Consider the following 27900-nt stretch of genomic DNA (forward strand, 5'->3'; position numbering starts at 1 on the left):
AAAACAGAAATTGCTGAAAAAGCTCAGAGGATCTAGCAGCATCCGAGCAGAGAAATCAGAGTGAACATTTCGGGGCCAGTGACCCTTCTTCGGAATACTCAACCTATTTGGCCCCAATATGCATGCCCTTTCCTGAGCCATAAAATCCTGAAGTAGAGCTCCTGGCTCACAGACAGGGACACTACCCACTGCATCACAAAGACTCCCTTCCCTAAGAATATTCCAAACAAAATATAGCACAACACTTTTCTGATCCTTCAATTTAACACTTCATAAACAATGATATGCATTTCAGTTGAGTCACGGGGATCCTGAACTGTGCACTGGCTGGAAGAGCCACCCATAAGTAATCTGATAAATGAATGCCACTATCAAAATTAATATAAACTCCACTCCTGAGATTATGTCCTGTCTCATGTAGAAATAAATGGATGTGGTCTACAACTGAATTGTAATATTTTCAGTTTGATTCTTCAGTTCTTTGCTGATCTATAAACAGATCTAAGAGTTGACCACTCGACTGGAGTATGTGGGAGAGATTGGTGCTGCCCTGTGCCCCGGCAGTAAACAGATGAACTCATCATTGCACATGCTTCTGAACAATGAGCCCTCAGTACATCCAGTGGTTCCATTAACTGTTTCAGTTACTGATACAGCATGTTTGTTATTTAAAAAAGAACTATAGCACTCTATTTGATTTCTCAGAATCAAAAAGTATGCTTTGCATTGTTAAAACAATGACTGGCAAACCTATAAAAGTGATTTTCCTGATGCTGAGCTCTCATTAATTCATCTGTGGCATCTTCTGAGCCAGCAAATGAGTATGGTTCAGATAACTTGGAGATGCAAGGCAAGGACGCAAATTCGTGAAAGTAAATAGGGTTACTGGGAGCAAATTCCTACAGAAGGACTGGCTTCAAGGTTAGCAAATTAATTCAGCATCAGCAACAGGATCACAAGAGATGACAGAATGAATGTGCATGTGTTTGTACATGCCCAGGGAGTGAAAGGGATTTCTTGGGTATTTCTGGTATATGGCATATTGTTATTGTCTCAGCCTTTAAAAAAAATACACTCATCTCCTACATCCACTAGGGACTGGGAAGGTCAGAATATGAAAATGCTTGCTTGTGTGTGACACAGTTTGCTGGATTTATGTCACTAATTTTCTGTCACTGATGAGATTCTAAATTAACCTAGCTCCTTGTAGATAGTGACTGATCAACACTGCACCATTCCAGGGAGGAAATGAGTGAGGAACAGCAGCTTCCCTGGAAAGTTATTGAGCAAATCACCTCAAACCGCTCTGGTATCCTGCCTGATGGATAATTACTCAACAGCATTGGCCGGTGCTTGCCATCAGATTGTTTGCTAATTTTGGGTCAGTTACGTGGTATTAATTGATACAAGGCATGGGTAGGAGGTATAGAGAATGTCACCAAAGCTTGTATTAATCATTGCTGCCTTAAGCCATTGAATTTTACAATATGGAAACAGGTCCTTTGGCTCAACCTGTTTTTGCCGATCATCAGGCACCTATCTACCCATGTCCTACTGTCTAGGACTTGGCTCATAGCTGTGCATGCTACTGTATTCCAAGTGTTTATCTAATTCTTCAATCTAATGATGGTTCTCGACTCTACCACTATTTAAGGCAGTGAGTTCCAGCAGTGAAAAAATTCTTCCTTAAATCGCCTCTAAACCCTTCACCTTACCTAAATCTATGCACCATTATTAAGTCTATTCCTATCTACCCTACCTATGCCTTTCATAATTTTGTAGTCAGCCTTCCCCGTTCCAAGGAAAACTACCCCAGCCCATCTAGTCTCTTTTCATAGTTGAATTGTTCAAGCTCAGGCATCATCGAGGTGAATCATCTCTGCACCCTCTCTCATGCAGTCACATCCTTCTTGCAGTGTGGCCACCAGAACTGCACACTGTCTGCCGGCTGAGGCCTATCTAATGCTACATTTAGCTCCATCATAACTTCCCTGCCCTTGTTTTCAATGCCTTGACTAATGAAGTATCCAGTATGCCTTCTTAACCACCTTAATCACCTATCCCTTTACTTCAAGCATCTATGGACAGGCACACCAAGTTCCATCTATTCCTCTGTACATCCACAGGCCTTAACATCCATCATATACTCCCTTGCCATGTTTGTCTTTCCAAAGTGCAACATCTTTGCAGGATTAAATTCCATTTGCCTCTATTCTACTCATCCAACCGGCTTGAACAAATTGTCGTGTAGCCTAGGCATCTCCTTCCTTGCTTCTTGGATTGCTCTAGAGGAGGTAGTAGCATAGTGGCAATGTCACTGAGCTAGTAACCCTGGACCCCAGACTAATGTCCTGGAGATGTATGTTCAAATCCCACCATGGCAGATGAAGAAATGTTGAATTCAATAAAAATCTGGATCTAAAAGCTAACCTAGTGATGACAATGAGATAGTAGGAACTGCAGATGCTGGAGAATCTGAGATAACAAGGTGTAGAGCTGGCTGAACACAGCAGGCCAAGCAGCATCAGAGGAGCAGGAAAGCTGACATTTAAGGCCTAGACCCTTCTTCAGAAATCCTTTTCTGCCACTAAGCTAATTTATGGATCCAATTTGACACACAGCCCTGAATTCCATGGGCTCATAGCTTCTTAACCAGTCTATCATGTGAAACCTTGTCAAAAATCTTACTGAAGTCCATGTAGACTACTACACTACCCTCATCCATATCTCTGGTAACCTCCTCAAAAGATTTAATCATACCTATCAGACATGGTATCACCCAAACAAAGCTATGATGACTTGTTTAATCCTTACCTCTACAAGCACAGTTTAATTCTGTCCCTCAAAACTTTTTCCAATAGTTTCTCTACAATTGATCATAGACTCACAGACCTGTACTCTCTTGGTTTATCTCTACCATCCTTCCTGAATCATAGTACCATATTAGTTGCCCTCCAGTTCTCTGGCACCCCTACTGTGGACAGAGATGACTTGAAAATTAATGGCCCATAGCAGCCGGGGAGTGATCTCATCTGGGCCTGGGGTCATATCTGGTAAAACCGTTAATACATCTTCGGTTTCAACTGTGATTTGTTCAGGTGTATCACGGTCCTCCATCCTGATATCTATATCTGACATTATCTTTCTGTTAACTGAATACAGATGCAAAATATTCATTTAAAACTTCACTTACACTTTCCAGCATCACATACAGTTTGCCACTTTGGACCCTAATGGGCTCTACCTTTCCCAAATTGTCCTCTTGTCCTAATATACTTATAAAATGCCTTCCATTTACCTGCCCGTATTTTTTTTAAGCTCACTCTTCATTTTTCTATTTTACATAACCCTATGCACTTTCTATATGCTTTCTGAGCTTTCAATGTTTCAAGTCCTTGCTCCTCACCCTTTTTATCAATGTTCAATCCTGTACATTCATCAGCATCCAGGGATCTCTGGACGCGTCGGTCCCATCCCATACCTTTGTGGAACGCGTTGGCACTGTACTCTCAGTATTTCGATTTTCAGAGACTCTCATTGCTCTGATGCAGATTTTCCTACAAGTAGATTCACCCTGTCTACTTTAGCCAGATCCTATCTTATCATGTTAAAAATTGGCCTTCCTCCAATTCAGAAGCCTTATTTTCAGTCCATCTTTGCCCTTTCACATGATAAGGTTATTTCTTAAGTTTTGATCACTACTACTGAAATACTCTTCCACTGACACTTCTATCACTTGCCTAACTGCATTCCCATCAAGTAACTAAATGAACTGGGAGATTCTTATTAAAATATGATTTTCTACATTACTAGACATCCATTTCCTGCTGATAAACCATTATTACAGATATCATAGCTAGTGGTTTCACTCTCACCTATGGGACAGAGGGTTATAATTTCTGATCATGCTCCACAAACTTGAGCATAGGGTCTATGTGAACATTCCACTGACAGAGATGCCATTTTCTGGATGAAGCAGTAAACAGACAGTCCATCTACCCTCTCCTGTGGTGCATGCAGATTGATATCATATCTCAGTTGTAAAGTCGGAAACATCAATTCAACGGGTCCTTCTTTGGTTTTGGCATGTTTCGAATATTGGAAGGTGTTTTATAGATTCAAGACTTTCTTCTTTATGATCATATTACAATAAACAAACTTTTATAAGGGTTACGGATTTTTGTGTCAATACCCCTCACTTCAAATGATAAATAGAAGGCTGGTGAATAAATTAGCTCTCAGTTAAAAGCATCTTACCCTGGTCAATGAGACTATTTACGTGTCGAGACTACAAATAGATAAACAATTTAGGTCCAGTCCTTCTAAATCAACTTGTTATTCAGAAAATAATATCTTACTTGAATCACCTGCAGTTATTTCTTTTTTAAAATGCTTATTCTCGCAAAGTAGCAGAGCTACGTAAATACATTCCTAACTGTGAACTATAATTTGAGTCTACATTACATTAGTAACTACTAGGGTAAAGTAACATTTTCAGCACCCTGGACAGAGCACAGTTGCACATGGACGCTCGCCATAGGGTTTTAATTGGTTTCTGGTCAACGACTCCCCTCCCTGCTGTTTTCTTGATAGAACATCCTTGTAACAAGGGAGGTCACTAGGGCAAGGCTACAGTCATGCAGGACGTATTGTGACACAGCCAGGGGTAAGGGTGTGAAACACTAGGATCTGCAACAGTTGCAAAGTGGAACTCTTTAATTTGAGTAACTGAATGAGGGAGATTCTGTTAAATTAGTTGAATATACAGAATAATTACTGGTTCGTTGGACTTTAACTGACCTGCAGACTTGAATCAAATTGTGAACCTTAGCTGGTTCGGCGCATGAATGTAAAAGACTGGTTTGGCCTGGGACTGGCCAGTTAATATTTTTCAAGGTTAAATTTGTTCCACCACAAACTCAAACCAGTAGTATCCTCCTGATGAGTCAGTCAAACACTGATGTTCAATAGCTTTCCTAGTAGATCTAACCTGGTGCTGCGTATGATTGCCTGGTTCACTTTCGGTTAAATACAGAGTGGCAATCTCAACAGCGTTCTTTTTTCCTTTGTGTTATTGCATCTAGCAACTGTTTCTCCTTTCCCATAAATCAAGTCTCTGAAAACATCATCAGAATTAAGCACAGCTTCATGGCAGGAAGATGAAGGCATGATTAGGTCAGTCATGCTCTAACTGAAAGGTGCAAATGATACCAAAACGTTCAATGGACTATCCCTGGTCCTACTTTTCATTTCAGCATTCTATCCCGGCTACCATCCACTGTACTGTTCAAAGCTTTCTTCCCATTTCTACAAAACCTTTCTGATTTGAAGGTATGTGACTGAACAGAGTCCACACACACACACACACACACACACACACACACACACACACACACACACACACACACACACACACACACACACACACACACAGGTGTTAAGTGAAGTCACATAAGAGAAGCGATGCAATAGGGTAGAAAACATGAACATGAGTACTTTTATAGTCATCGAAAGATATAGAAATCCTGCCAGTGCAGTGTACTATCCCAAAAGTTTGTGTGATAGTTATCAATTGAGTCAGAGAGGTAATGTCACTTGATCAGTATACTAATGATCTGCATGGATGCAAATCTCACCATAGCAGCTAGTGGAATTTACATTCCATCATTTAAAATAAAATCGGGCTTGAAAGTGAATCTCAAGAATGGTGATCTTGACAAACTATGATATTTCACTACTGCAAAACCCATTTTTTTCACTAGTATTCTTTAGGGAAGGAAATCTGCCAACCTATCCAGTCTGGCCAACACATGACTCCAGTCCATGGCTTTGACTATTCTTCCAGCCACATTAATATAAGCAAGGCAATGATAATCTTGAGGATGCAATGTTCTATCACTTGCTCAATAATATCATCCTTGGATGCATTGCAATGAAGATCTCATTCTCCCCTACCCCGAGGAGGGCAATGAAATTCAAGCTTAAGCAAATATTTGCAGGCAGCCGCATTAAACAAGGCAAATATCCACTCAAAATTGGATGGCCAAAGGGGGAGGGGGAAGAGAACGGGATCCCAAACACATGATTCACTAGCAATATTCCACAACAAGTTGAAGGTGAATCCACTTCAAATCCAATGTTAAAGTAAGTTTGTTCTATGAGATAATCACATCCCACAAACATGTGAAAAATATTATTCCAAAGCCCAAGATAAGAGGAAAAACTCTAAAAAACTGTACCAAACCACCTCCAATAGCAACAGGAAATCTTTAGAACTTTGCTGTTGGACTAGACTCAAACCCATGCTGCAGAGATGGACTTTCCAACAAGTGAAGGAAGGGGTTATATCATAATGGATTGTATTACATAGGTGATCAGACAGTTGTTGGATAGCAATATGAAGAACAAGCCTGTTATCCCTCATGTTTTGCTCAGTGAAATAAAACCAGTCACATATCAGCCACCAGGACTGGCACGGCTGAGTTCAACAAATTCAACCCAGAATCAGCCTGTAACTTGGAACATTTCCAATAGGTTTCATCAGGTGAGATCACTTATCCTGACATATGATTCAAATGAATATGATCAAATCAAGGTTCTTTTGTTGCGTCAACTCAGCTTTTGAAGAGCGAACATTAAACACTCCTCCTGCATTCCTAGTTTCCTTTCCACAGTTTGTAAATCCAGCTCCTTTTGTTTAATTTTGTTTGAAGTAGTGGGTTTGGAAGAATTGCTTATACAGGGGCGTGACAATCTAATTTACCTTGATTGTTCACACTCTGCTGCAGCATTTGGCATTCCAGGAGTTAATCTGCATGGCCTGGGTTTACCCATGGGATTATATTTCAGCAGTTAAGATTCACCTCAAAGCTCTAACAATCCTCTGATGCCTTACATTTGTTTGCAGTCCTGCATAAATACTATGTCACCTCTCCAACCCCCACATGGCTCTTCCAATAGCTTTCTTAAGAGGCCTTTTTTGCCTGTTTGACTCGAGACATGAATGTTGCAGGCTCTGTGTCAGTTAGATACTGCTATCCTCATTCCTACATATAGGGGAGGCAGTGATATGGTGGTAACATCACAGGGGTAGCAATCCAGACTAATGCCCTGAGATTTGAGTGCCACCATGACAGATGGTGAAATTAGAGATCAATTAAAAATATCTAGAATTAAAAGTTAGCCTAATAGATACCATGTTGATTATTACAAGAACCCATCTGGTTCACTATTGTCTTTCAGGGAAGGAAATCTGCTGACCTTACCTGGTTCGCCTTCATGTGTTTCAAGACCCACCTCAATGTGGTAGATGCACAACTTCCCTCTGGTCAACCAAAGTGTATAGTAAATGCCAGCATAGCCATCTAAACCCATGTCCTGTGAGTTACTTCTAACAAAAAAATGTACAAGAGTTCACTTTTCAACAAGTGAAGGAAGAGACTCAGTCATAATGGATTTTACTACGTGAGGAAATTGATCTGATTCCATGCATGATGGTTACTGGAATTCAAACCTGTTTTTATCCATCATTCTTTCCTCACTGATACCAAAACCAATCACACATCAGCCACCAGACCTGGCCAGGCTGCAATCAGCAAATTCAATCCAGAATCAGATGGCAACCTGGAACCTGTAGGGTGGATTCATCAGGAGAGGTCACCTATCCTGACATATGATTTTGAAAAACAAGGTGGTAATTACTTAAAAAAGCACTGATTGGATAGAGAAACCTGAAGCATTTTTTCCCCCTATTCTGTATTGACAAATGACTATCTCTGTAAACACCTTAAATAAAGGCTGGATATCAAGTTCAACAATTTACTTTGCATGAATTTTGAATTACCCTGATCTGTAACATATCCAGTGTCCCCAATCTTAGTGTGTCTCTAATGATCTTTCTGTTAAATACTCTGATAATCCAGTGGCTGTTCAATTTGGATTACATAACTGGTATGCAGTGATAGTGAACCATATTGCTGTCCTCTTGTTTTCACTCAAAGATATTATAACTGGCTGTTATACAAGTGAAAAAGGTGCACAATACAACATTAACAATTCTACTCGCAATAATACCTGTCTATCAGGTTGTCTGATTGGCATAGCTGGCACCGTGTCACTTCAGGTGCTTCACATTCCTGCTTTTTGTAAGTATGAAATATTTGACATTTTTTATAGGGCATTTTTAAAAGCTCTTTTTATTTAAACAATATATGCTAAAAAACTAAAGTATTCATGAACAATTTGTTATTTTTGATAAAGATCAAAACTGCAAACATTTAACTGTAATAGAAAGAAATCAGAACTGAACAAACCAGCTAACAGCATAGAAACATGCAATTCAGGCACACAGAAATGGAAGGGAAATCAACACCAGGAACTGAATATAATGCCTATAATTCAAGAAATTCCTGTACAATTTCTGTGTAAGTTGTTTCCCGTATGACTGCGATCAAGACTCTCAAATTTAAAATAAAAATCAACCCGAGTCAGTCACTAACACAGCTCTCTTTATTCCCCCCCCCAGTCTAAAGAGTTATTAATAAACCAAAAGTGAGAATTAAATTCTCCACACTCCTTCCTCAGCTAAGTGTGCTGCCAGGACACACTGTGAATAGGGGCTTATCAGAAGTGTTATTACGTAGTGCCATAGCAGGATACAAATACAAAAATTTTCAAACATAACCCAGTACAGGATTATTTGTTGGAGGATGCTTGGCATTTGGTCCACAACGTATTATGCATGATTAAGTTGATATTTATTCAACAGACTTTTTAAATGTAGGGATCTACAGCTGTTTTTAAGAAGCATCTATTTTTAAGAAATTTCCGCCAAATCTTTTGCTCATACAATATATAACATATTCCTAGGTCACAGCAATGCCACTAGCGTGCAGGCATCACTCTGGCAGCCTGAAGACTGTAACTGAATCCCAACAATTCAACACTCCCAATAATTCCATTTCATGTCAATATCTTCTCAACACACCTTCAAATATATCAGTCAGAGAGTCACAAACATGTGCATAGAGAGATCCTAAATAAATCTAGTCCCATTTGCCAGCATTTGGCTCACATCCCTCGAAACCTTTCCCAATCGTATACCCATCCAGATGTCTTTTAAATGTTGTAACTGTATCATCTCCATCACTTTCTCGGGCATTCATTTCATACCACACCACCCTCTCTCTGAAAAAGTTGACCTTTAGGTCCCTTTTAATTCTTTCCCCTCTCACCTTATACATACGCCCTCTCCACAAATCCAGGGAAAAGACCTTGGCTGTTCATCCTATCCATGCTCCTCATGGCTTTATAAACTTCTATAAGGTCACCCCTTAGCCCCCAACACTCCAGAAAAATAGCCCCAGCATATTCCGCCTCTCCCTGTGGCTCAAACCCTCCAACATTGGCAACATCCTATCTCTTACTTATAGCTAATCAAACCGCTTCATACCAGTCTTCAGGAAATATTTTCTACACAACAGCACATGACATTTTTCAGATATCTCTGAACTACATTCTTTCACCCTTGGTAGGAGCAGAGGGAGAAGAAAACATGATTACATGGGTACGTTTTGATGAAGCTTTAAAAAAGGAATTGAAAAAGCAAGCGATATGGGAAGCGCTCAGGGTGATTATTGATTCGGAATATGCAAGGGCTTGGTTATTGGCTATTGAAGACTATACACAGAATGGTAAAAAGCACAAAAATAATCAGAGTTGGAATGGTGAAAGATATTTACCGAAAACTAAGGTTGAAAAAGGTTGTAGAGAATCAATGGAGCTTCAAACCAAAATGAAGAGTTTTGCAATTAATACTATGGGAATCAGTAGAGGTTGGCAAGGGAAGGAATAATAAGGGTGCAAAAGTCTCTAATGCATGGCAACATCATCACTATGACTTTAAAAAGGAAGTTGCAGTTCATGCTCAAGATCATTAAAGTCTCAGCCATCGTGAGGATGTGGTCAAGATGTTAGACTGAACACCCTCAGAAGTGAAAAGAAAATATTTAGCTGTAAACTAAGCACAAGACTAGGGTTGCTCACTGTTGTGTTCAAATAAGGATAAAGAATGCACAAAGCAAAATTACTACGCAGGGGACAATTTCTGATGGAAGCCAAACAGGATGACTTAACTTCTGGTGTTGACATAAGCTGAGTAACGTTTAGGAGCTTTCAGGACTTAGTGCCTGAAAGGCATCAGACTGAACAGTTATTAGATTTAAAAGTGATACAGTTTTGAGCATCAGGCAAACATGTTTATGGTAGGACCAGGCAGCAATAGAAAATGATGAATAGGAGGGAACCAGAAATCAAACTTCTGGGCAAAATAAAAAACTAACATGTGTATGACAGGAAGTTCGGAAAATCTGTTATTTTTCTCATTTGGTTAACTTGAAATGAAACCAGAAGAGTAAACAAATAGAAAAGAATGGTGATTGATCATTTTATTCAACATTATTGTATTTCAAACCATGAAGAGACTAAGATGGAATGGAATACCCTAATCATTAACATAGATTGTCAATGAGAACTCTAATTAAGAATGTTTTGGTTAGACATTGATTGCACCAAACTGAATGACCAGAACCAGCAAATAGTGGATGAGTTGGATGAAAAAAATAGATTCAAAGTAGTTATTAGGAGGGAAGCTTCAAGGTATGGTAAGATGACCAAAATGTTGATCAGCATTTCAAAGTTAAGAAGCATGAGCATCTCTCGGAGGAAGACAAAGCTGAAGAAGAGAGTTGCGTGAGAGGACAATGAGCAAGTAGACAGCATTTAGAATCAATTCCGAAGAAGTCATCACCGAAGGAATGGAATTGTGGGAGATATAGCAGTTTGGATCGGAAATTGGCTTACTGAAAGACAGAGGGTGGTAGTTGATGGGAAATGTTCATCCTGGAGACCAGTACCGCAAGGGCTGGTGTTGGGTCCACTGCTGTTTGTCATTTTTATAAATGACCTGGATGAGGGCGTAGAAGGATGCATTAGTAAATTTGCAGACGACACTAAGGTCGGTGGAGTTGTGGATAGTGACGAAGGATGCTGTAGGTTGCAGAGAGACATAGATAAGCTGCAGAGCTGGGCTGAGAGGTGGCAAATGGAGTTTAATGCAGACAAGTGTGAGGTGATGCACTTTGGTAGGAGTAACCGGAAGGCAAAGTACAGGGCTAATGGTAAGATTCTTCGTAGTGTAGATGAGCAGAGAGATCTCAGTGTCCATGTACACAGTTCCTTGAAAGTTGCCACCCAGGTTGACAGGGCTGTTAAGGCATACAGTGTTTTAGCTTTTATTAATAGAGGGATCGAGTTCTGGAACCATGAGGTTATGCTGCAGCTGTACAAAACCCTGGTGCGGCCGCACTTGGAGTATTGTGTACAGTTCTGGTCATCGCATTATAAGAAGGATGTGGAAGCTTTGGAAAGGGTGCAGAGGAGATTTACTTGGATCTTGCCTGGTATGGAGGGAAGGTCTTATGAGGAAAGGCTGAGGGACTTGATGCTGTTTTCATTAGAGAGAAGGTTGAGAGGTGACTTAATTGAAACATATAAAATAATCAGAGGGTTAGACAGGGTGGATAGGGAGAGCCTTTTTCCTAGGATGGTGATGGCGAGCACGAGGGGGCATAGCTTTAAATTGAGGGGTGAAAGATATAGACAGATGTCAGAGGTGGTTTCTTTACTCAGAGAGTAGTAAGGGAATGGAACGCTTCGCCTGCAACGTTAGTAGATTCGCTAACTTTAGGTACATTTCAGTCATCATTGGATAAGCATATGGACGTACACAGAATAGTGTAGGTTAGATGGGCTTGAGATCGGCATGACAGGTCGGCACAACATCGAGGGCCGAAGGACCTGTACTGTGCTGTAATGTTCGATGTTCTATGTCCCATTTGCTCTTTCCTTCAGGTGTCAGAGGTGACAACGGAGCAAATAGGGAGGGAAGACTGAAGAAGGCTGTTTACTGTACACATTTTCTTTTACTATTGTCAACGGCCTCTTGCGTGAACTGGGATAGCGGGCTGTTTGGCCACATAGTATCCTCTGCATAACACTTCTAATTATATCCACAGAAACATCTTTTACAAAACACCTCTGATCACATTACAGAGTCTTAAGGGAATATCCTCTACATAACAACTATAATCATATCACCCCAGACACAGGGGAGTTACCAGCTATAGAATACACGTAGTTGTGACCCATCAGATCTGGATGAACACTTTCTAATATTAACCCTTAGTTCAAATTCTTTTTCCATGCCCGGTGTTATAAGTTAAATTACACTGCATATGCTGTATTCTTAAACACCAAGGCATCTCTCACGACTGATTTAGTTAAGGCTATTTGTAAAATTAACTGCACGGATGCAAGTCATAAATTTATTCCCTGTCCTGCAGTGATGAATCTGTGAAGAGCTTCAGTACTTTTGAATATGGAAGTTGATGACTGGCAGTATTCCTGCTCTTGTTGAAACTCTATGGGTATGACCAGATAGGTTTGTGCTGTGCTCAGTTGGAAATGCACCCATTAGGTGACCAATTCTATCTGTGAAAACCCAGCCATGACCACTCAGGTGTGGTCGCAAGGGAAGTCTGGCATTGGATCTGCAATCCAAAACAGAGTCAACACCACTACAGCCAAGGGGAATGAGGGCAGAAAGAACACCAGGATAGGAATAATTCTCCAGTTTGCTAAAAAAAAGTAGGAATTATTATACTCTTTAAATGTTTCAAGTTTTAAAAGGGAATGATCCAGCAAGTTTTTAACAAGTTACATTAAAGTAAGCAAAAGCAGAAACTCAGGTCTGACAACATCTGTGGAGAGAAAGCAGAGCTAGCATTTTAGGTTCAATGACCCTTCTTCAGAGTTGTTCTAAAGGAGGGTCACTGGACCTGAAACATTAACTCTGTTTTCTCTTCACAGATGCTGCTAGGCCTGCTGAGTTTCTCCAGAAATTTCTGCTTTTGTTTCAGATTTCCGGCATCCATACTTCTTTAGAAACCGGAGGTGGTCATTTGGCTATTCAAGCCTGCTCTGCTATTTATCATGATTATGGCTGATCGTCCAATTCAATAGCCTAATCCTGCTTTCTCCCCATAAACTTTGACCCCACTCGTGCCAAGTGCTATATCAAGCAGCCTCTTCAATACATTCAAAGTTTTGGCATCAACTTTTCCTGTGGTAATGAATTCCACAGGCTCACCATCCTTCTGGTGAAGAAATGCCTCCTCATCGCCGTCTTAAATAAGTCTACCCCGAATCCTCAGATGGTGACCCTCCCTGCAACTACCCTGTCTAGTTCTATTAGAATTTTATAAGTCTCTATGAGACCCCTCCTTATTCATGTGACTGCCAACAAAAACAATCCCAACGTAGTCAATCTCTCCTCATATCAGCCTTGCCATCCCTGGAATCAGCCTGATAAACCTTCACTGTACTCTCTCGAGAGCAAGGAATCCTTCCTCAGGAAAGGAGACCAAAATGGCACATAATATTCTAGGTGTGGCCTCGTCAAGGGCCTGTATAACTGCACAGCACGCTCCCGTTCCTGTACTCAAAACCTCTCACAATGAGGGCCAACATACCATTTGACTTCTTTACCGCCTGCTGCACCTGCATGCTTACCTTCAGCAAATGGTGCACAAGGACACCCAGGTCCCACTGCACACTCCCTCTCCTAATTTACAGCCATTCTGGTAGCAATTTGCCTTCTTGTTTTTGGTTCCAAAGTGAATAATCTCCATATTTATCCAAATTGCACTGCCATCTGCCATTGATCTGCCCACTCACCCTCCCTGTCCAGATCATGCTCAAGGATCTCTGCATCCTCGTCACAATTTACCCTCCTATCCAACTTAGCATCATCTGAAAACTTTGAGATGTTACATTTTGCTCCTTCATCCAAATCATGAATATATATTGTAAATAGCTGGGGTGCTAGCACCAATCCCTGTGGCATCCCTCTAGTTACTGCCTGCCAATTTGAAAAGCATCCATTAATTCCTACTTTTTGTTTCCTCTCTGCCAACCAGTTTCCTATCCACCTAAATACACATCCCCCATTCCATGTGCTTTATTCTTGCATAATCATCTCTTGTGGGACTTTGTCGAATGCTTTCTGAAAGTCCAAATATACCACATTGACTGGCTTCCCCTTGTGTCCTTGACTAGTAAGATCTTCATAGAATTCCAACAGATTTGTTTTATTTTATACTCCAGTAAAATTGTGTTGGACCGGAACTGCACTCAAACATAAAAGCCAAGAATTGTATGCAAAACTAAATAATTTCAACCACTCTACAAATATATTTCCTTGAAGGATAAAGTTCAATCATGCTACATGAAATGACAATGCATCTTGAACAGTTCACTATACTGTTTTAACCTAAAATTTCTGCACAGATTGAATTCTTGTGTTATGGATTGTTAGATTTTAGAATTTTAAACATTTCCAGACAGAGTTCATATGTGGACATCAGGCAGTTCAAAACTAAAATCTCTTCATGATTCATATGCTGAGATTGAACACTCCCCCTACTTCCCAATTAGAATTCTACCTCAAAACTAGTTACATCGCTATGTAGGCTTTGAAACTCTCAACCCTGCTGGAACTGTCCCTACACCGAGATTAATATTACTGATGGTTGTCACACAGTCAACTAAATATTAGCAATTTCTTGTAAATAAATGCAGCATGTTGACCAGATGGACTGGTTCACAAAATGATTAGGAACAGAATCTGGGCTAAATTCCTGTCCAGAGACAGAAACTTAGCCTGGGCATTAACCGTGCAACTTAGTAAACCCATTTTTGTTAAAGTGAATGGATCACCAATATCTTAGTTCTCCATGAAACAAACAACTTTGTTGAAATGTAACACATGCGAAACGGTTAGGTCAGAATAAGCACTTCTCCAGTTGATTTGTCAATTCGCTTTATTAACAGTTATTTTAAGATGATGTTAGTCAGGGCAGGTAGAAAGTTGCATCATGTCCATTTCATTTTAAATTCTAAACCTAACCAACCACAAAAGGGTGGTTCAGCAGAAACAGTAAACATTCAACAGGGGCATGCCCAATCAATCCACACTCAAAATTTGTTTTGTCTTTGAGATTCCCCTAACACCTCAGAATCTTTTAATGCAGGCTGTTTCTTTGAAAAGTAGTTTCTAATACTCAAATGCTGTCTTGAACAAGAACTTCGTAAATTTCAGTAATTCCCATTTATATGTGCCAACATCTACCATACACAACCCCTGTTTTACAGCTTAATGCTAATGTTGCCCTGGTTTGATCTGGTTCATTTGTACAGATTTTCCTGCCACAGCAGGTTGCTTCATCCCTAGATAACAAAGTGTGGAGCTGGATGAACACAGCAGGCCAAGCAGCATCTCACGAGCACAAAAGCTGACGTTTCGGGCCTAGACCCTTCATCTCTACATTGTTTTATGCGTTTTTGACACCTTACCTTCCGCTCCTTGTCGCCATACTCAATGCCCAAGGTATCCATAGCACGGACAATGGCTGCCAGGGACTGAATGGTGTTGCTGTACACCACAGGCTTGTACTGCTTCACATCATCACCAGAAAATCCATCCTCATGAATAATCCTGGGAAAGTACAACAGAGTGTTAAGAGGAAGTGACTAGCATAGTCCAAAATCCAGGTTGCTAGTCCTGTACTACAACTACTCTAATGTTGCCAACATGAACACACTCATAATTCCAACAATTGCTAAAAGCATGTACAAGTAATCTTCCTTTATTCTCTGAAAGTGTCTTTCAATTTAGTTCCCTCAATGCACCAGATAGATCCTGGATCATTTTCAAGCAGCTTCTATCTGACCTTCTGAAGCCTTTTTGAGAGATCTGTGCTTTTGCCTGATCTTGTCTATTTTTATTCTCACTAATTTACCGTGTAGTTCCAGACTTCCTCTAGATTAGTGCTGTCCACTAACCACATGTGGATAAATGGGAATTCAAATGTGGAAAACTGTATTTGATTACCAAATTAGAAAATGGGTAATAGACACCATTTTTGGGCACGTGATAACAATATTCATTTTCTCAAAGTGCACATGTAAATGTTAACCTTTGATAAAGTGGCAAGACAAAAAACAGTAACATCCAAATGCTTTTTCATTGTTAGAAGAGTGCTTCATTTCCTTAGTTACTGACTGGAGGTGGATGTTCGTTAATTAAACATACACACACACAAAGTATATTTGCCTGCATTGTGTGTATGTAAAAGGTTTCTCCTAACATCGGTATCTTTGTCTGAAACAGTCTCATTGTGTCCACATTGGCAACTAGTCAGCAATTTCTACTGGACTGTACAACTGTGAACAGTAATTATTTCCTTTCTTGTTTTATTCCTTGGATCCCTGTCTCTGTCTGTAATCTTCAAATTTTCCATCATCTCAGACTCGATAGTAAACATTGGAAGATTGTTTCTCTGATGCCCTGTTTGATACAGAAGATTTTGAGACAGCCTGGTTTCATCTGTTCCTTTTGAAAGGTTTTCACTATCCTTCTATTTGCACTCAGGGCTGATAAAATCTTCCTGATTACTTGCTCTCCTTTCTCGAGGAATGTTCCAATAAATCAAAATCAATTCCTTCTGACTGCCCGCATGTCAACCAAGTTTTCCTAATTTGCTGCTCTTATCAGCAATGGTTTACAGCTGTAATGGCTCAAAACTTCCCTCAATCAAAGGATGAGCTTATTCTTCAAGTAAACATTGAATCCTTCTTTATCAACAATGCTGTACATACACCTTTACTGTCAATTCTAAACATTTTGCATTTTTTTTATTCCCTCTCACACACAGTGTAATTATAACTAATGTACATCACACATTATTCACAGAGTTATATATATTAAAGCACTGGCTTTGAAGACAGTGTCTGATTCTAACCTGGACCCCATGAGCTGCAGAAACTGATAATGTTGAATCTGCAATGCTCTTTTACATTGGAGCAAAAACACTTGGTTCTGTCAACATTGCAATGATGTTACAATAACTCATTCATTGAATTTTATCTGCCATTTTCTTAATATCACAGCTCTGTCAGAAATGTGCCACTTTTATCTCTTCCCACAGGCACAACAGCTCAATCGATCACATTCTCCTCTCCAGGTTTGAATGTGATAAATTCAAACCCCACTCCAGAGACCTGAGCCTATTATTTAGGCTGGCATGTTGGCGCAGAACTGAAGGAGGGTCGTAGTGTTGCAAGTGCTGCTTTTTAAATAAGATGTCAATTCTGGGCACACTATACTAGTTATAAGACCGTAAGACAATGAAGCAGGAGGAGGCCATTCAGCCCATCAGGTCTGCTCTGCCATTCAATGTGATCATGGCTGTCCTGATAATCCTCAACTCTACATTCCTGTTTTTTTCCCCATAACCCTTGATTGCTTTTTAATTAGCAAGGGAATCTAACCCTATCTCAGTCTTGAATATACTTAATGATCCAGTTGCTACAGCCTCCTGCAATAGAGAATTTCAGATCCTCACAAGAAATTCCTCCTCTTCACTGTATTAAATGTGTGACTCCTTACTCTGAGGTCATGCTCTCCGGTCCTGGACACTCCCTCAAGGGGAAACAATCGCTCCATATCCAGCCAGTAAGTGTCCTGTGAACCTTGTATCTTACAATAAAATCAGCTAAACCCCAACTTACTCAATCTCTCCTCAAAGGCAGTCCCTCTATACCTAGGATCAACCAAGTGAGTTTTCTCTGGACTCCCTCCAATGCCAGTATAATCTCTCCAGAATTGTTCACAGTATTATAGATGTATAATGAATGATGTGGACGTTCAAGCCCCCGTGGTTGTTTTTCAACAGGGAACAGGAGGTCCTCGTGATCTCTTCGCAAAATTCTTCCATCAGTCAATGCCCAAAAAAGTTTCACTGTTTATTCATTGTTGTTGGACACAAAATATTCAAGATGTCTACTTCCATAAGTACGAGGCAATTGAAATGGGATTTTTCTGAGAAATATTCTAATTTTGGAAAATCTAAGCTAGAGCATCCACTTTCTGTGCAGCTTTCTCTGTTCGAAACTTTGATCGTGGACTACTGGCTCCTGCAGATTTGTCTGCTTTCAGTTGCCTTGAGATTATCCTGTCATTTATGTGAGGAGAATGATAGCTGAAACATACATTCTTCCTTTCCTGTAAATATTGTTTCCTCTCTGTTTCTAATTAAATATTTCTCAGTATTGGTTTTATACAAATTCAGTTTCAGTTTCCCAGACCTCTCTTTATTTGGACCTCACCTTCCTTATTGACAAAGGCATTAACTGTTAAATATTAATAGTTCAAACTTACTCTTTCTTTACAACAAGTAAAATCTAAACCAAATATCTTACTGAACTGCAAATTTGTCAATACTGAAAGTGGTCCAAGTAGTAGTCGGTTTAAATGGTTTTAGATTGAGCAAAGGTTTCACATCATTTCTGTGTTTTTATAATTTATCCTAACACCTGCTTCTTTCAATCTCCCTTCAACATATTTACCTGGGATCTTACATTAGCAAGATCGAAATATACAAGTGCACACAATTTAACTCAAACTCTATTCCAATTAAATATCAACACAGAACCTCCGCAACAAATTACCAACCTTGATTAGCCTCCGAGGAAGCTTTTTGCACGATCGATGCACCGTATATCACAGTTCACTTCATTCCATCCCATTGTATGTCCTCATTTCTCATTACAATCGCCGTGTTGCCTCGCTCAAATACTTCCAAAATCTGGTCTTTTTTTCTTCATTAGACATTTCAAATTAGAACTCTTGCTTCCCCTTGGTACTGCTTAACTAGAGCCATGGTCCTCCTCAACAAGGCTATAGCCACCACCCTCCGTACATGAATTATCCCTGGAAGACAGCATTCATTCTCCTCACATAAACAACAGGGTAATCTCAAGGCAACTGAAAGCAGACAAAGCCGCAGGAGCCGATGGTCCATGATCAAAGATTCGAACAGAGAAACCTGAACAGATAGTGGATGCACTGGCTCAGATTTTCCAAAATTCCTTTGATTCTTGAATAGCCCCAGCCGATTGCAAGTTAGCAGCTGTAACACCACTATTCAAAGAAAGGAGGGACGGAGAAGAGAGGGAACTGCAGGCCAGTTAACCTGGCACCAGGCATCAGCGGAGAGCTAGAATCCACCACTAAAGTCGTCTTAATAATGCACTTGGAAAAACATAATTATAACAAATCAACACGGTTTTACAAAGAGGCAAATGTATTCAAGGTTTTGAGGATGTATGCATACTATTAGGAAAGCTATTGCGACTCTATTGCAAGGGGATTGGGTCGGGCTTTGGTGAAACCAGATCTGGAGTACTCTGTGCAGAACCGATCTTCATACTTGAGGATGGACATGCTTGTACTGGAGTAAAAAGCCACTTGACAGATCTCTGGGATAAGGTGGTTGTTCCACCAGGAGAGGCTGAGGACAATGGGCCCATCCTCCTTGATTTTAGGAGGAGGAGGAGGAGATGATAATCACACTGAAACAGACATGCTTCTGAATGGTTGGGGGTTAACAGGGTAGACACAGATATTGTTTTAGATTCCCCAGCCAGGTGAAACAAAGGGGCATAATTTCAGGGTAAGTAACTGATCATTTAAGACTGAGATAAGACCACAAACATAGGAGTGGAAGTAAGGTCATTCAGCCCATCAAGTCCACTCCGCCATTTAAATCATGGCTGATGGGCATTTCAACACCAATTCCCTGCACTCTCCCCACAGCCCTTGATTCCTGTTGAGATCAAGAATTTGTCGATCTCTGCCTTGAACGCATCCAACGTCCCGGCCTCCACTGCACTCCGTGGCAATGAATTCCACAAGCCCACCACTCTCTGGCTGAAGAAATGTCATCTCATTTCAGTTTTAAATATACCCCCTCTAATTTTAAGGCTGTGCCCACAGGTCCTAGTCTCCCCGCCTAACGGAAACAACTTCCTAGTCCTTCTAAACCATACATTATCTTGTAAGTTTCTATTCGATCTCTCCTCAACCTTCTAAACTCTAATGAGTACAATCCCAGGATCCTTAGCCGTTCATCATACGTTAAACCTACCATTCCAGGGATCATCCGTGTGAAGCTCCGCTGGACATGCTCCAGGGCTAGTATGTCTTTCCTGAGGTGTGGGGCCCAAAATTGGACACAGTATTCTAAATGGGGCCTAACTAGAGCCTTATAAAGCCTCAGAAGCACATCACTGCTTTTATATTCCAACCCTCTTGAGATAAATGACAACATTACATTCGCTTTCTTAATTACAGACTCTACCTGCAAGTTAACATTAAGAGAATCCTGGACCAACACTCCCAGATCTCTTTGCACTTCTGATTTGCGAATTTTCTCACCATTTAGAAAATAGTCCATGCCTGTATTCTTTTTTCCAAAGTGCAAAACCTCACATTTACTCACATTAAATTTCATCAGCCATTTCCTGGACCACTCTCCTAAACTGTCTAAATCTTTCTGCAGCTTCCCCAACTCCTCAGTACTACCTGCCTGTCCACCTATCTTCGTATCATTGGCAAACATCGCCAGAATGCCGCCAGTCCCTTCATCCAGATCATTAATATACAAGGTGAACAGCTGTGGCCCCAACACTGAACCTTGCGGGACACCACTCGTCACCGGTTGCCATTCCGAAAAAGAGCCTTTTATCCTAACTCTCTGCCTTCTGTCAGACAGCCAAACCTCAATCTAAGCCAGATGAAGAGAAATTTTTTCGCTCAAAGGGTTGTGATGGAAATAACTCCACAGAACCTGATATCCCATCACCAAGTCACCTTTTATTTGCACGCAGAGAGTCCTTGACACAGATCCAGCTCCCTCAGAGTTAGCACTGACCCTCCTGTTCTTATCTGTCAGCCAGGGTTCCCTGATTGGATCAGGTTAACAGCCCAAATCAGGGACCTCATATTCTATGAGGTTCACCAGGCTGATCTTGCTACAATCACTGTAGTGACCCTTTGCAATCTTCAGCTGCAAAGGGATGTGGATGCTCTGACATTGAATATATTTAAGAGTTAGCAGATTTTTGGTGTTTTCACAAATCAAGCGACATGGGGAGCCGGCAAGAAAATGGAGATGAAAATCCAATAGCCATGATCATATTAAACAACGGAGCAACTTTGACTGATTGTACAGTTGCCTCCTGCTCTTATTGCTGATGTATCTTCAAACTCTGGATCACTACAACTGTACACCAGTCATCTAGTGTTATCCCTTTTATTTTGTACACAGGTTTCATTTAATAACCGGTGATATTTCATGAAAAAGATTACAAATAATCTGCATAAAGACACTCTAAATTGTACAAAGGTATGGGTAATACTGATGCAGCAAAGACAGCATGTGATTCAAAGAGTCCGATTACTCCTTAATGTTTATGGACAAAATGTTCTATCCTCCTTAACTTTGGCTTTGAATGAGCTGATGCACACAGTGCATGTCGAGTCCAGGATCTTCTCTCATTTATTTTAGCAGCTGGGAAAACCAAAGCAGAACATTCCCATGCCGGTGTTCAACAACATAAGTTTATTATTCATCTCTGTCCTTGTCACATTGTAATTCAAAAACTTCTTCTGAAACGTACTTTTTTTTCTTTCACTTTATTTTAGTCAACACTTGCTGCTGTGTAGCCAACAGTTAATTTATCCTTCAAGCCTCTAACTATGGATCACATAATCACACCTGTTTCCTTTTACAGGTTTTAAAGCTACAAGTTTGCAATCAAACTACCCTCTACATCATCATTTGTTGTTCATTTTTTTAGCTACATTTTCACACAGAGGGTGCTTTGTATGTGGAATGCAGTGCTAGATGAGGTGGTAGATCTAGATTCAGTTACAACACTTAAAAGGCATTTGGACAAGGACACAAATGGAAAAGGTTTAGAGGGATAGGGGCCAATTGCAGGCAGATGGAGCTAGTTCAGTTTGGAAAACCTGGTCTGTATGGAAGAGTTGGGTTGAAGGGTCTGTTTCTGTGCTGTATGACTCTATAAGTTATTATCCAATACAGAGCTTGGCCACTCAAGTAGCTTTGTAAATTTTAAAAGATCCTCTTCTGATGAATGAAGTTGATATTGGACTTTTATTTCTGGTGAGCTAATGAATAGAATTCTCCATGAGCCTTCCCATAACCTGGTGTTCCTCATGGAGCAAGGATGCAGCATACTTTTCATTAGACCAAAGTTTTGAGCTGATGCCAATTGGCTCCTGCAATGGGAAGTAATATTCTGCAGTTCAAAATGTGATCTGCTAAGTCTGAGCTCAGATGGGAGATTGGGTCTTTCGATTGTTGCAGGGGATGCCAGTTGGAGGCAACAGCTTCATGCTTGAGACTGTTCCAACTGGTCACCCAGCCAAAGCCTGTGCTTGGTATTCCTTTCAAGATATAACTAAAAGGCCACTTGAATGAAGACCAAGTGGCACTCAAACATACCAAATGATGCTTTGTTGAGTGCTTAATGCTGCATCATTCCCTTTTCCTGCTTTGCTATCATTCCTTTCACCCAGTCTTTCTGCCCATTTAAAGAAATATTGCTGCCTAAGAGGATCATTGTTTCAGGAAGAAACAGGTCTGATCACATGTTATAAAAAGGACATTCAAAATGTGAAGTAGTAAAACAAAATGCAGTCATAAGCTTGGCAGAGGTTTTTAGTTCTCAAAACTTGGAACAGGATTTGAAATCCTGAATATTAAACTTTAATTTTTAGCTCATGTTTGTCTCGGAAGGTCATAGTTCATGCTGTCTATTCCAATAAAGACCCAGTAATATAAAAGTTCATCTTTCAAGTAATGCAAAGGCCGCCTTTTAAACTCTACTTACATAAACACTGGATATGATAAAAGGGCCTAATTGAAAGTTCATAGAGTACATTGCGTCGGACACATTCCAAAGTGGTTCTGAGGCATTTTACTAAAGAACAACCCAGCCTCAAGGTCAATAAGAAATCCTGGTTATTCAAATCAGTCGGGGTCTGGTCCAACCCTGAGAAAAGTGTCAGAAGTCCCATGACACCAGGTTATAGTCCAGCAGGTTTATTTGAAATCACAAGCTTGCACCTGACAAAGGATCAGGGCTCCGAAAGCCCTAAGATTTCAAATAAACCAGCTGGACTATAACCTGGTGTCATGGGACTTCTGACTTTGTCCACTCCAATCCAACACTGGCACCTCCACATCTACTCCACATCATGAAGAAAGTGTGACTTAACACTGAGAAAATCACCAATGGCTCATAATCGTCAGGCACTTAATCACTCACTCTTGCATGCAGCATCAAACATTTTTAAACAATATCAGTTACAGGGATATTAAGCTATTGTAGAAAATGACACATCAGGTAAAAGTTCCAATGATTCTCAATTGTTTATTTGGTTCACGTCTTGCCCGGGTTCACTGGTTCAGTTAAGTGGAGTAACTTACTCTGAGCTGAGGAGCGTGGTGCTCCTGTTGGCTGCACAGTCCATGTGGCTTAGATAGTAACAATGTCATCTGAGTGTAGCAGGACTGTTAGGTCAAGCCCATTCCCAGACCTCAGCACAACAATGCCGCCAACATTCGATGAGTGACTGATGGAGTCCTGCATTGTTGTGTTACCAACAAACGAAATGCTAAATGGAGGATCTCTCAGTCTATTCGGAGGTATGTCAACATTCTATAGTTCTCAAAGGACAGCAACAAATTCATTCCAGTTCACTGTCCTCTTACACAACACCATTGAAGAGAGATTGGTTACGTATCTTCATACCATTCCCATGATCTTGCTACGCAGAAAAACAACTGCCGTGTTTTCTGATAAAGCAACAATCCGTCCAGCAAGCACTTTGTGAATTACTTTGGAAATGCGGTATTATGTCAATTTTGTTTGAAAAGGCGTTGCACTTTGCTCCAACATAGGCTCTCACCTTGAAAGATTTACGCCTTAATCAGTTAAGTACAGAGATACCTCAGAAGTTAATGCTGCCTTGATCAGAAGCCCGGGAGGGAACATCACCTTCCCAGAATTTCACGGGGCAAGTGGAGGAGGAAGAGAGTGAACAATGGCTTTGGAAGAGCTGTGGGGACAGGCAAAAAAGATAAGCCGGTGTTCTATTTGTACGACAGTGCGGCTCTCAGGTTGAAAATCGGAGCTGTCACTGTCTGAAACACTGATACCATCAACCAAAAAAAAGGTAGACGTTCATTTACATAGTGTCTTTCACAACTTCAGGCCTTTCAAAGTACTTCAGAGATAATTAAGGATCATTGAAGTGTGATGTAGAAAAAACAGCAGTCAGGTTACACAGCATACTCCCACAAATAGTAATGTACTTCCAAGGTCATAGCTAACATCTTGTTCACAATAAAAAAATGGCAACAGGTCTCAGGTAAATGATACAGTTATTATTTATTTTTGTTTACATTCTCATCATCCAAGTAATGCCAAACAAAACATCTTTTGCTGAGCTGGTACAATGAGTATGGAAGTAATGGAAGTAATCTTATGGAAGTAATCCCACAATTATCAATTCAACTCGTCGAAGAACTGACTTCACAAAACACATGACAAACAAGGCCACAAGCTCTGATTCAATAAGCTGTTTGGTAACAGATATAGATCTGGTCCATTAAGTGGGTCACATAAAGGGCTTCACACAATTAGTTTTCATGTGTACAGTCAAACTCCAAGTCAGTCAGAAGATTGTTATCATTACCATCCCATTCAGACAGCAGGCCAGACAGGGCTGGATTATATCATCGCTTATCACTCAACACCAACAAAACAAATCCTTGCCCTATGGCTCCAAAGCGGTTTTGTACAGGAGAACTTCTGAAATAAAAAAGCTTTCCAAATTATTGCGTTTGGGAGAGCAATTCTTTTTCTTTTATTCATTAACTGGATGAGGGTGTTGCTCGCTAGGCAGAATTTATTGCCCAGAAGGCAGTTCAGAGTCAACCACTTTGCTGCAAATCTGGAGTCACATGTAGGCCAGACCAGGTAAGGACAGCAGTTTCCATCCCTAAAGGACATTTGAAAACCAGATGGGGTTTTCCTCCAACCATTGACAATGGATTCATGGTCAACATTAGACTCTTAATTCCAGATATTTTACTGAATTCAAATTTCACCATTTACTGTGGTAGGATTCGAACCTTGGTCCCTGGAATGTTACCTGAATGTAACAGTTCAGCAATAATACCACGAGGCCATCGCCTCCCCAGTTCAAAGCCAATTGTGATACTTCCCACTCAAGTGGAGTTCCCAGCCTGGGTGATGCACACAGCTGATGCAGGTCATCTCTTGTTGGCAATAAGTTACAACTCCTCTTTCCAGCCAAGATCCGCCCTTGAATTCCACACAGCGAGGGGGGGGGGGGGGGGTGGGGGGAAATCGAGCAACCCGCAGAATCAACCATATGGTAAGGAGCCTGGTTTTCAAATTCATGACCTCCAGAATTCCAAGAGATTCAGGAATTCCAGAGTGGCTTTATTCAGTGACACAGCCCTCCAAGAGAAAACTCGCGCCTGTGGCAACCCTCAGTTCTGCTCGTGTTATGGACAGAAGGTACCATACATTTGTAATTCTGGCCTGTGGAAGTCTTTTTGCCACAGAAATTAGTTGAGGTTAAATCATTTAATGTTTCCAAGAAGGAGCCAGATATTGTTCTTCGGGCTGACGGGTTCAAAGGTTGTGGGGACAATGCAGGAACAGGGAACTGAACTGGATGATCAGAATGAATGGTGGAGCAGGCTCAAAAAGGGCCAAATGGCCTCCTCCTGCACTGTTTGTTTCTATACAAGTTAAGCTCCAAGCAGTGATATTTGCCAGAAATGTATTTTCTCCCTTTTACAGGCGTGGAAAGTAATTAACTAGACAAACATGAATATTATGATTCAGAACACTTCTGCAGTTAGTCAAACAATAAATATTCAGAAATGCACCAAAGTGCAGGAACAGTGTCAGAAAATGCTTCCATCCTTCACAGTATCGCCACAAAGAAAAGATTAAATATCACCTTAGCATTGTTGCTCCTGTTACTTTGATGCCCTCAATGACAAGAAGGCATTCAACTGACTGCTAAATCTTTTGTCAATTTTGTACAATGTACAGTTTGTCAATTTTCTATTACACACCCAGTCCACAATGCGCATTCTTGTGAATTTTAACATGCAGGAATGAACAGACGGATCTGAGTCGGACAGTGCAGTTAACGTAAAGTTGGAGGGAATTAAATGCACAGATAATTTTATACTAGGAAGATTCTACTGTTTACAGTAGAGTACATGCACCAGTTGGGTTGAATAACCTTTAACCATGTTGTAATTTCTGTGCTAACAGTAACTTCTATATCCTCTATTTACATTTAAAATCTGGAAAGTATTGCTAGCAATGCTGTGGTACAAATGTCCACCATATTTGCACCTTGACTGCTTAGTCACAAGCATTCTCTTCCCTTGGAGCAAAAGTTCATGGGTACAGAAAAGCACTGCTTCAAAACACTGAGCAATAGCATGGTACTGAGTAACTGAGTGAGCACTGTCCATTCTCATGTGAAGCCTCTCTCTCAATATCACTAAAAAAACAAGGAAGTTTGCCCTTGGTGTTATTAGAGTAGGTCATTGATCATATGGTTACTGGTACCTGCGGCAAAACTAGTTACTTATTTTTCTACATTAGAGCAGAGGCAGAACCTCAAAAATACTTCAATAACATCCAGCATGTGGAGATTTCCTGAATGTCGCTATCTAAATCAGAGCTTTTATTTGCACTTTTCCCCCCTTTATTGCAGATATGAGTTAGTTACAAGGAAGAATCACTCAAATTTGAAGCTCTCATCTTCAGCACCAATGCACTTAGACAGAATTGGTTGAGACTCACCAACCCACCCAACCTGCACAGTGTAGACCTTCAACCAGTCTTATGCGTCATCTGACTAACTAAACATTCATGACACACTAGAGGCAGATGTCCCACCAGAAATCCTCAGACAGTAGCTTCCTAACCCACAACCACTTCCATCTAGACAGACGTAGGCAGCAGATACATGTGAACACCACCAACTGCAAGTTCCCCTCCAAGCCACTCACCATCGTGACTTAGAAATACACCACTATTCCTTCACTGTTGCTGAGTCGACATCTTTGAATTTCCTCCCTAATGGAATTGTGGGTCAACCAACAGCTTATGGAGTGCAGGGGTTCAAGAAGACAGCTCAATATCACCTTCTCAAGGGCAACGAGGGATGTGTAGTAAAGGCTGATCACCCAGCAATACCCATATCCCACAAACAAATTTTTAAAAACCTCCAAAGAGCAAGAATCTAACCAACTCCCCGACAGTCAATGGAAATTACCATCACAGAATTCCCCACTATCACCAAGATAGGGTTACTGTCAAGCCAGAAACTGAACTGGACTAGCCTGATAAATACTGTTGCTACAAGAATTGATCTTATAAAGTGACTAACTCACCTCCTGACTCCCCAAAGGCTGCCCAGCATCTACAGAGTGCACGTCAAGAGTGTATGAAATCCTCCCCATTTGCCTGGATGAGTGTAAAAACACTCAAGCAGGTCAACACCATCCAGGATAAAGCAACCCACTTGATAATATCTTATCCACTGCCGCTGCACAGTGTGATGGTGTACACTATACACAGGATGCATTACAGCAACTTGTAAAGCTTCCTCTAATACCTAGAAGGACACATGGAGCACCCACACTCCCAGCACAAAACAGCCTATAAACCCCACCCCTGCAAACCACACACCATCCAGACTCAGAAGTCTATCATAGTTCCTTTGAGTCGCTTGGTCAAAACCCTGAAACTCTCCAACATTGCTGTGTATATGTCCATGCATCAAGA

General features: G+C 40.7%; 1 protein-coding gene across 2 annotated transcripts in view; it reads right to left on the reverse strand.

The window, feature by feature from the left end:
- Positions 1 to 27900, reverse strand: part of gnao1a (guanine nucleotide binding protein (G protein), alpha activating activity polypeptide O, a) — a 221916-nt gene that overhangs the window by 133420 nt on the left and 60596 nt on the right. For both annotated transcript variants that reach the window (XM_048546345.2, XM_048546344.2), the window contains exon 3: positions 15472 to 15613. In XM_048546345.2, coding sequence (XP_048402302.1) covers positions 15472 to 15613 — 142 coding nt within the window. The remainder of the gene's footprint in view (positions 1 to 15471; positions 15614 to 27900) is intronic.

Source organism: Stegostoma tigrinum, chromosome 16 (genome assembly GCF_030684315.1).
Source record: "Stegostoma tigrinum isolate sSteTig4 chromosome 16, sSteTig4.hap1, whole genome shotgun sequence".
In the NCBI taxonomy this organism is placed as follows: Eukaryota; Metazoa; Chordata; class Chondrichthyes; order Orectolobiformes; family Stegostomatidae; genus Stegostoma; species Stegostoma tigrinum.